The sequence below is a fragment of the Chrysochloris asiatica genome, unplaced genomic scaffold (assembly GCF_000296735.1).
Source record: "Chrysochloris asiatica unplaced genomic scaffold, ChrAsi1.0 scaffold00010, whole genome shotgun sequence".
Lineage (NCBI taxonomy): Eukaryota > Metazoa > Chordata > Mammalia > Afrosoricida > Chrysochloridae > Chrysochloris > Chrysochloris asiatica.
The window spans coordinates 28,187,102-28,197,428 of record NW_006408528.1 but is presented as its reverse complement, the minus strand read 5'-3'; the positions used below and the strand labels follow the sequence as shown (position 1 = coordinate 28,197,428).

General features: G+C 34.2%; 1 protein-coding gene across 1 annotated transcript in view; it reads right to left on the bottom strand.

The window, feature by feature from the left end:
* CACNA2D1 (calcium channel, voltage-dependent, alpha 2/delta subunit 1) overlaps window positions 1-10,327 on the bottom strand; it is a 560,165-nt gene that overhangs the window by 7,524 nt on the left and 542,314 nt on the right. The window contains exon 38 of the mRNA XM_006834341.1: window positions 9,591-9,673. Within this exon, the coding sequence (XP_006834404.1) occupies window positions 9,591-9,673 (83 nt within the window). The remainder of the gene's footprint in view (window positions 1-9,590; window positions 9,674-10,327) is intronic.

The following is a 10,327-nucleotide window of genomic DNA, read 5'->3' as shown; positions in this document are numbered from 1 at the left end:
CTGTCAAAGAAATTCTTAATCACCGTAGTATTCTACAAGTTTATGACAGAAAGGGAAATATTCTCTCTGGCTCTTAATATATTGAATTCATTTGATAAATTTTGGGTTTTTTTTCTTTTGTTCCATTTTCTCTGTGCAATGATGAGCTGTGTCTATTTCGGAGGTGTAGTTCAGAAAACTTATTTGGAGTCTTTGTAACCTGCACATTGACTCACATTTGACAACTTTTTCTCCTTAGTTACCTGATCATGTTTTCTCATGTGCTTTGTATAGTATAACCATGAAGATTAAGACTTGAAATTATCCAATAAAAGTGAATTATGAAATGCATTCTAAAAGTAGTATACAAATATAAATGAGTAAATGCAGGAGAAATTTCAGCATGCTCTCCATCTTATTGAAAGTGAAGTCTCACTGCACTATGACCTGACATATCAGTCTGGATTACTGCCATAGAGAATAACAGAATGATATTTTAGTTCAGCTAAATACATTAAAATAGAAGAAGGATGCAGTGCCATTATTATACAAATTTATATTACAATAAAGTAAAATGAAATTGATTTTGCTGTAAAGATTACTTTGCAAGACTACATATGTTGTTCTGACTTACATCAACCCAACATATGAGGCTATTGAAAATATCATGGCCTGGCTAAATTATGCCTTAGTCCTCAAGGTGACATTTTTGCTCTTGAAAACTTTAAAGAGGTCTTGTATAGCAGATTTGCCTAATGGAGTAAGATGTTTGATTTCTTATCTGTTGCGTCCATGAATGTTGATGGTGTATAAAAGCAAAATAACGTATTTGATAATTTTAATCTTTTCTCCATTTATTATTATGTTATTTATTGGTCAGTGGTGAGGATTTTTGCTTTCTGTACATTAAGGTCTAACCCATACTCATACATTAAGGTCTAATCATGGTCTTTGCTCTTCACCAGTAAGTATTTTAAAGCCTCTTCAATTTCAGCAATCAAGGTTGTATCATCTGCATCTCGCAGGTTGTTAATGAGTCTTCCTCCAAACCTGATGTCATTTTCTTCTTCATATAATCCAGTTTTTCAGATTATTTGTTCAGCATACAGACTGAATAAGTAAAATGAATATGTCTGAAGTATGAGAGGCGAAGTTTGGCCATCTTGGCCTCCAAGGAACACTCTGGATGCACTTCTTCCAAAACGGATCTATTGATTCTTTTGGCACACACCTTTCCTGATTTTAAACCATTCAGTGTCATCTTGGTCTTTTCAAATGACTGCCTCTTTGTCTATGTACACGTTCCTTCCGGACACAATGAAGCATTCTGGAATACTCATTGTCCACAATGTTGTACATAGCTTGTCATGATCCACAGTCAAAAGACTTAGCCAGCAAAGCACAAGTAAACATCTTTCTGGTATTCTCGGGTTTCAGCCAAGATTCATCTGATGTCAGCAATGATATCCCTCATTCCACATCCTCATCTAAATCGGTTTGAATTTGTGGCAGTTCCTTGTTAATGTACCGTTGCAATCATTTGAGTTATATTTAGCAAAACCGTATTAAGTTATGTACATATTAATGATATTGTCCGATGGATTTCTGACTCCCACTGAGTCATCTCTCTTTAGAATGGGCACAAGTATGGATCTTTCCCCATCAGTTGGCCAGGTAGCTGTCTTCCATATTTCTTGGCACAGATGAGTGAGTACCTCCAGGGCTGTGCCAGTCTTTTGAAAGATTTCCTTTTGTATTCCATCAATTCTTGGAAACTTGTTTGTTGCCAACTGCATTTCTTCCATTTTCTCTTGTTGCTTTCTGCATCATTCATTATTTTACTCAGAATCCTTTAATATTTCAAGTTGAGGCTTGAAATTTTTCTTCAGTTCCCTCAGCTTGAGAAACAATGTGTGTTCTTCCCTTTTGCACATTTCATTATAATATTTGACTTTATCTTCTTGACCTGCCCTTTGAAGTTTTCTATTTGCTCTTTTACCTCCTTATTTCTTCCATTTACAGTAGCATCTCTACGCTGGAGAGCAAGTTTCAGTCTCTTCTGACATCCATTTGGTCTTATCCTTTTACTTTCTTCCTTATCCCTTTTGTTTCATTCCTCTATGAATTACTTGATGTTACCCCACAACTTTTCTGGTCTTCGGTCACTAGTGACCAATGCATCAAATCTATTTTGAAATGATCTCTAAATTAAGAGGGATATGCTCAAGGTCATATTTTGACTCTGGTGGACTTGTTTTAATTTTCTTCAGCTTCAGCCTTAACTTGCATATAAGCAATTGATGATGTGCTCCACAGTCTGTCCTTGGCCTTGTTTTGGTTAATGATATTGAGCTTTTTCATCATCAATTTCTAAAGATATAGTCAATTTGATTTCTGTGAGGTCCACATGTATTTTGTAGTCTTTTATGTTGTTTAACAAAAGTATCTGTAATGAAGCAGTAGCTGGTTTTACAAAATTGTCTCATGCAATTTCCAATATCATTTTTAGCATCAAGGCTATATTTTCCAACTACTGATCCTTCCTCTTTATTTCCAACTTTTGCATTCCAATCATCAGTAATTATCAATACATCTTGATTTCATGCTTGCAATTTCAGACTGAAGAAGCTGGTAGAATTATTCAATTTTTGTCATCATTGGCTTTAGTGGTTGGTACATAAATTTGAATAATAGTGGTATTAACTGGTTTTCCTTATAGAAGTATGGATATTATCCTATCACAGACAGCTTTATACTACAAAGTAGATCTTGAAATGTTCCTTTGGATGATGAATGTGACACCATTCCTCTTCAATTTATCTTTCCTGGTATAGTAAACCAAAGGATTTTTAGATTCAAAATGCCTAGGATATCAATCTGTATGCATTCCATTTCAATTTTGACAACTTCCAGTTTTCCTAGATTCATACTTCGTATACTTCATGTTCCAATTTTTAATGTATGTTTTCCGTTGTTTCTCCTTTTTTTGAGTTGTGCCTTATCAGTAAATGAAGGGCCATTCTCATTATCATGGTCGCTCTACTTTAAGGAGTTAGCTCTTCCCGAGTCATATTTTGAGTGCCTTCCTACCTGAGGGACTCATCTTCTGGCACTATATCTGACAATATTCTGCACTAATCATCATATTTCAAAATTCAATATTCTGGTGGTGTCTGCCAGTGTTCTATTGCTATTCACAAGGTTTTTTTCAGTGGCTAAACATTAGAAAGTAGCCCACCTCTCCTTCTTCTTAGTCTATCTTAGTCTGTAAGCTCACCTGAAACCCATTCACCATGGGTGTATCCTGTTTGTATTTAAAGTACTGATCTTGTAGCTTCCAGCATCGCAGCAACAAGCAAGTCACTGCAGTATGACAAATGGACAGATGAGTGGTAGATTGTTGTTGCTAAGTGCCATCAAGTTGGTTCTGATTCATAGCAACCTTGTATATGGTTTCCAAGGAGGTTAGGTGTGAATTACTGACTTTTTGGTTAGTAGTTCAGTGTTTATGCTACAGCACCACCTCAGTACATTTTCTGAATCAAAATTATTATGAAATTCTCTTCAAAATTTTAACCTTTGTTGAAGGCATCCATCAATAATGACTAGCTTTTGAATTTAGTTGGAGCTGTACTGAAGTGACTTCCAGCTGCTACAAATAAAAATCTGTTTTAGGGAGATACCCCACAATGACTCTTATTACGGAAAAATTCCTAATAAGTAAAGGGTATTATATTACATAGCACCCTAACACACTTGACATATTAACTCACGAGGGAGGTGGTATATTATTTGTTCAACTAGTATACTGGACCACAATGTGGGTTTGAACCACAAGGTCAGTGATTCAAACTCACCATCCACTCCTTAGAAACCTTATACAGGATCACTATGACTCAGAACTGACTCAACAACACTTAGAAACAACATCATTATATATGGGAACGTGATGGCTCTGTACAGCAAGCACTGGACTACAAACCACATGGTTGGTGGTTTGAGCCCTGCAGTCATTCCATGAAAGAAAGGTAATGTTTTTCTGCTCCCACAAATATTTACAGCCTCAGAAACCCTATACAGGGTCACTATGAGTAGGAACAGACTTTATGGCATTTAACAACAACCAAGTTATATACACATACATTTATTTCTATGTACTCATATGTTATGTAGCCAAAGATGTGCTTTTAAACAGTGAGTTTGCATAAAATTATGAACTTCCTTATGGCAAGGCAGATAATTATTTCTTTTCTAAAACTGCTGACTAGAATTACCATAATTTTCATATGAATTATATTATTAGTTTGCTTTACTTTCTTTTTGGAGTTATAAACAAACTATAGTTTTTGTTTTTTTTTTTTTATTTGTTTTTTTCTAAATCATCTTTACCACTAAGCCTTCTAAAAGTCCATGTCAAAAGCACTTGTATATTAAGAAAGCCCTTGTGGTAAGGGGCTTGAGTATTGAATATCTATAATCTACATCCTTTGTGGACTTTGCAGAGTGTACGAGTCCTAGCTTTAGATTGAATCTTTATTAAAAGCATTAGAGAGATATGACCCTTTAGAAAACTTCACAGATTATACTACAGCTGTCAGCAAATGCTTGTCCATAGCAAATCCCTAGTTATAGACTAACACTGAACCTTCTATCATGACAAGAGTCACTGTGGGGAACAGTTGTCAACTAACTGCTTATTGTTGTTTTTTTATGTAGATAATATTTTTGTAAGTGTTTGAACTTTCTATTGTTTCAGAGAATGTGATACTTCCTTTGATATCATCACGTCAACAACACTCAAGCTGCGTAGAATAACTGTGTTTTGAGGTCCAAGACTTGCTAATGTAAAGTGTACCTCATTGGTATAATTTCCTCAAGACTAATCACTATAGATACAATATTAAATAATCCCAGACACACTATTTTAATGTTTCAAAAATTATCTCACTAAAATGTGTTGATAATATTCATTTGAGATCATAGTGATACTTATCTATTTTCATGATTATTTATAATACGTTGAGAAAGAAAAAATATATTTATGGAAACTATCAAAATTTTATTTTGGGGAGACTTAGATGAAACTACTTTAAAAATTCATGGTTACCAATATATTTTGAAGGTAAAGATAAAAAAAACAGTACTTACTGTTATTAAAAAACAGTACTTACACAGATTTTTGTATCTAACTGATAGACTATACATATTACCTAAAAATGCTGTAATTAAATAAACTTTTAAGTAAAAGGTGAAAATATGGTTAAATATGCTTTTTGTCATAAAGCAGTAATTTGTTGGCCCCTTGCTTTAGAGTACTTTCCTCTCTTACAACTACGAACATAGAAATCATAAAAACAATGTGATATGATTACCTGTGCATATCTTTAAGGTGTCAATAAAATGGCACTTCAAATAGCTGCCTATTTATCAATTTACTCAATGTGTCCTTGGAAACAGATTATTTAATTTTGAACTTTTCTTTCAATTATTACAGTTAGCTAAATTTACCTTAAAAAACCACTTTTTATTATTCCATAACTAATGTAGCTATTTTCTGAGATCCAGTCACCTATACCACTTTCTCCCCTCTCCTGAGCTCATTCTATTCATAGTAATGTGCATATCTCCATTTAGTGGTTTCCAGGTCAAAAAGCACCTGGACAAGAATGAAGAAAGCACACCAAAAGTTGTTCTAGTAACAACAATCATGGTGAGTCCAGAACATCAGGAAAGAAACTGCAAAACTGTAAATGAATACCAAACAATAAGTAGGTTCTAAAACATCGCTCTTCAGTCTTTTTGATAAATCAGAATGTCGTCAAAAAGCTAATTAGTGATATTTTTGGCCTAGGTAATGCAGCAGAAATGCCTGGAAATCTAACAAAGATTGCATCTTAGAAATCTCTATGGGGCAGTTGTTCTCATTAACACAGGACTACCTGTGTGTGGCTCTGTGAGTTAATGCACCAGACTGCAAAGCCATTTAAACTGCAAGGTTGGCCGTTCACAGCTACTCCTCAGAAACCCTAGACAGGGTTGCTATGGGTCAGAACCTAATTGATGGCACTTTACAACAATAACAACTATGAGTTGAAATAAATTTGGTGGCATCTAACAAAAGGGTAACTTATGTCAAAGAAAATGCACTTAGAAATCTGAAGCACTTATATTAAAATGGTCCTATAAGAGTATTAATATTTTAGGAGTAAATATATAAAATGTTTACATCAGATTTGTTTAAAAAAAAATTCAGAATGGATGATTTAGAATTCCTAAAATATTGCCTGATAAAATTTAAATGGTCCACTAATTTGTCCCATCCTTTGAAAACAAATTGCCTTATGGTATTTCTCTTTAGTAAAAGTCAGATCTCATAAAGCATGTATTTTTTTTCTAGACATGGACTTAGTCTTTATATAAAACCTTATTGCAATATTAGGATCACTATATGAATACATGAAACTTCAATGTTCTGTTTAGAACTAAACACACATCATTTGAAAACAACCATTTAAAAATAAGTTTTCTGCTAGGATTTTAATAACCTGGTATCAGAAAACTTAATATTGTGGATTTTGGAATATGGACTATTTTCTAAAATATCAAGCCAAATGAAAATAAAGAAAAATTAGAGAAAGTGACTGACCATCCACACCACATGAAAACTTGCAGTAAAATGAAGATAGGAGCTGACATCATGGTACAGGCACGACTCGTTGTGCATTTAAGTTGATCCTATTAATAACGGGCAAAGTAGCAAGTACAGGAAAAGGAAAGAAAACACAGAAAAGAAGACATACAAGATGAGATTTCATGCAATTTGCTGGCAGTTAGCAGTTAATGTGAGCCTTCATCCAGAGCAGATTCACAGTGATCATAGCAAATAAGCATTACCAAAATACTCCAATGCTAAAGAAACACAACATCATTAGCACATCAAGCTACTGAGCAAGGGTTGTACTTTCACACACAATTCCCTACGTAATTTACAAGAACTTGGATTGATGGAAAATTTTGTCTTCGTCAATTTTTTTTTTTTTTATGCCTTGATCAAATATCATACTTTCTTATGAGAAAGATATTTTAGGTAATATATTTTATATCATCTTTAAAATCCCTCAGAGCAAATTTGATCACAGTCTGTGTACTGTTGGGAATTGGAGACAGGTAGTTAATGACTGGTTTCTCTAAAGAGTAATGCTGTACTCTTTCTTGAATTCCTATATCACATTCTGTGGGAAGGCTCTGCCCTGAGACAAGCTGTAGCAGCTAGAACAACAGGACATCACATATTTGGAATTTACTCAAGTCCTATTGGGTGAAATTGAAAAAAGTGAAAGATCTTTCCCCATCAAAGAGATATAATCAATAGACTTCACAGAAATAACTGAAATATACTAATGAAAGCATCTGGCTTTCGAAATCGTATTTCCCACCACTGATTTTATTTCTTCTTTGTTCCACTGTTATCTAGAACACTTGACTATACAAGACTAAGTAAAAAAGTATTACTACCAGCGTTCCAATTCATATATACATGGATTTATTAAAAAACAAAACAGAACATGTTTAAGTGTGTCTTTGCAATTAGTGGACGGCTGCAGACAAATTCTTTCAGTAATACATTTGCCTTTGCCTTAGTCTTATTAGGGTACCTTAAAAAAAGAAAAGAAAAAATGGTCCATTCAAAACAGTGTTTTCATAGGGGATTTGTGGATCAGTTAAATTCAACGTAGAGTGGTCAACTCTCAGAAGGCTATGGCAACTGCTCTTTAGAATGCGCAAGAGGCACTTTTGATAGCTTTTTATTGAAGGACTCAGGATGCTGATGGGGCTTACTATGATGCTTTAGAAAAACTGAAAACTGCACTAGTTAGAAAATGACCAGAAAAGTTGCCCCAAGGATTTTTTTCCCCACAACAAGATAATGTACCTTATCATTCTTTAAGGGTAGCAAGGACTGTCTTAGGAGGTTTTCATTGGAAAATCTTACCCCACCCACCTTACACTCCTTGTCTGTCTTTTTTCCTTCAGGCTCTTGTTGTTCCCCAAACTCAAAGAACATTTGAGATGCACACTTTGAGTCTTTCAAAGATGCCAAAAATGCCATTTTGGCTATTTTTTGGGTATGTGTAAATTGAAGTGTAGAATTCTTAGGGGAAGTGCTAGAGAAATTAAACCATAGCTTTTAGAAGTGAACAGATCTAGATAGAGGATATGCTGAGAAACAAAAGCTTCTCATTTGCTATTTTTGTTGACGAAACGTTTCTGTGGAAATGTTGTCAGGAAGAAGTATTCCTTGGAAAAGGACATCATAGTTGGTAAAGTGGAGGGTCAGTGAAAAACAGGAAGATGCCCAACGAGATGGAGTGACACGATGACAGCAACAATGGGATCAACTTAACAACAACTATGAAGATGGTACAGAACCAAGCAGTGTTTCCATACATTGTACATACGGTCCCTATGAGTCAGAACTGAACAATATGATTTTGTAGCAATGTGTTTTACTTACACTTGTATAATATATACCTGTGGAAATGCCTTTCCCTTTCTAACAAAAATGTGGGTATATATTTAAGTAAGTGCATCATAAATAAATCTATTCTACATAACTTTTAAAGGTCTTGAAACTGTACATTAATCAATAGACATCCTTTTTAAATAATTAACAATTAATTAGGCAATAATGTTCTATGTTTGGATGCTCATGGGTATGTTCAATTCATTTAAAGCAAAGGCATAACTTAAAGAACCAAAGAATTGGGAAATACTATAATTAAAATTAGTAAAAACTGGGAAGACATTTTTTGTAGGCTTTTCCTCTCAGGATAAATTAAAGTTTCTTGATAATTAAAATAAACTTAAAAACATAAAGCATGTTACATACACAAAAGTCAGAATACTGTTTATTAGGGGAAGATGGCAGTGATCATCTTCAGATAATATACAGTAAATGTGATTTTTATATGTTATCAAATCAACTTTTGTAATTGATATGTTCCAATTTTAAGGAATAGAAAAAATAATACAATTAAGACAAATGATACAATGTGAAGAAATCAGGAACATAAAACAATGATAAAGTAACTGAAAAATAGCTTAACAAGGTTTTACAATACACTGAATAAGGATTAAACACAAACTAGTCAAATACAATATAATTGTATACCTTTTCTTTCATTTCAGTTGGAAATATAAACGAAAGTATTAGCGAATACAACCTATATATGTATATGAACCCACCCCCAAAAAATATAAACCCACCGCTATAGAGTCGATTCTGACTCATATCTACTTTACAGTGATTTACTAGAGCCTTCTAAATAATCAAATTTTGTGACCTTGGAATATTTATAAGTTAATTGGAACTGGGTTTGAAAGTACAATTTCTGTGGGAAAGACAGATAAAAGAAGCAACTGCTAAGTTTATACTAACCATGAAAAATATTGAAATGGAAAATCTATTTACCAGCAAGTACATCACATTGATGAGAAACACTATGATTACGACATTATGTATGAATTAAAATAGCAATTTATCTCCTTAGATTTTTATGGACACAATCATTGTTCTATAGTATTTTAAAACAGTAAACGTTTCATCTTACCAGGTCATTGTTATCAAAGCAGACATCCGGGCCTTTTCGGTATCTAGGTTGCTTAACCATATCACAAGGATTTGGACCATCAGCTAAAGAAATTTGTTAAGGACTATAAAGATATATTTCCCCCCACATGATTAAAAGTGTACAAGAAATGCAATACATTTATTTTGCAAATGAAGTAAGAAACACTTATGCCATGTTAGTCCAACACTACCAGTTCAAATATGTTGAAATTTAGACAACTAAATTGCTTCACATTCTTCCTTGTCAGACTAAAGGCCATGTGAAAAGGTCATCTCTTTTTAATCTCACTAAGTTGTTGTTGTTGTTGTTAAGTGTCACTGAGCCAGCTCCGACTCATAGCTACCCTATGTAAGGTTTCCAAGGAGTTTCTGGTGGGGTTGAACTGCCAACCTTGTGGTTAGCAGTTCAGTGCTTATGCTACAGCACCACACCAGGACTTACTACGTCGTTGTTGTTAAGTGTCATCTGGTCAATTCCAACTCATAGCGACTCTGTATAGGGTTTTCAAGGAATGGTTGGTGGGTTTGAACCGTTAACTTTGTAGTCCAGTGCTTATACTACAGCACCACAAAGGACCATTAAAAAAAATGGAGAGAGAGAGTGGGGATGAGGATTCAATTGTCATATGCTAATCAACTGTGTAAAGTAGCTCTGGTAGCGTAGTGGTTACAAATCAGGCTGTGAACCACAAGGTCAGCAGTTCAAAACTACCAGCT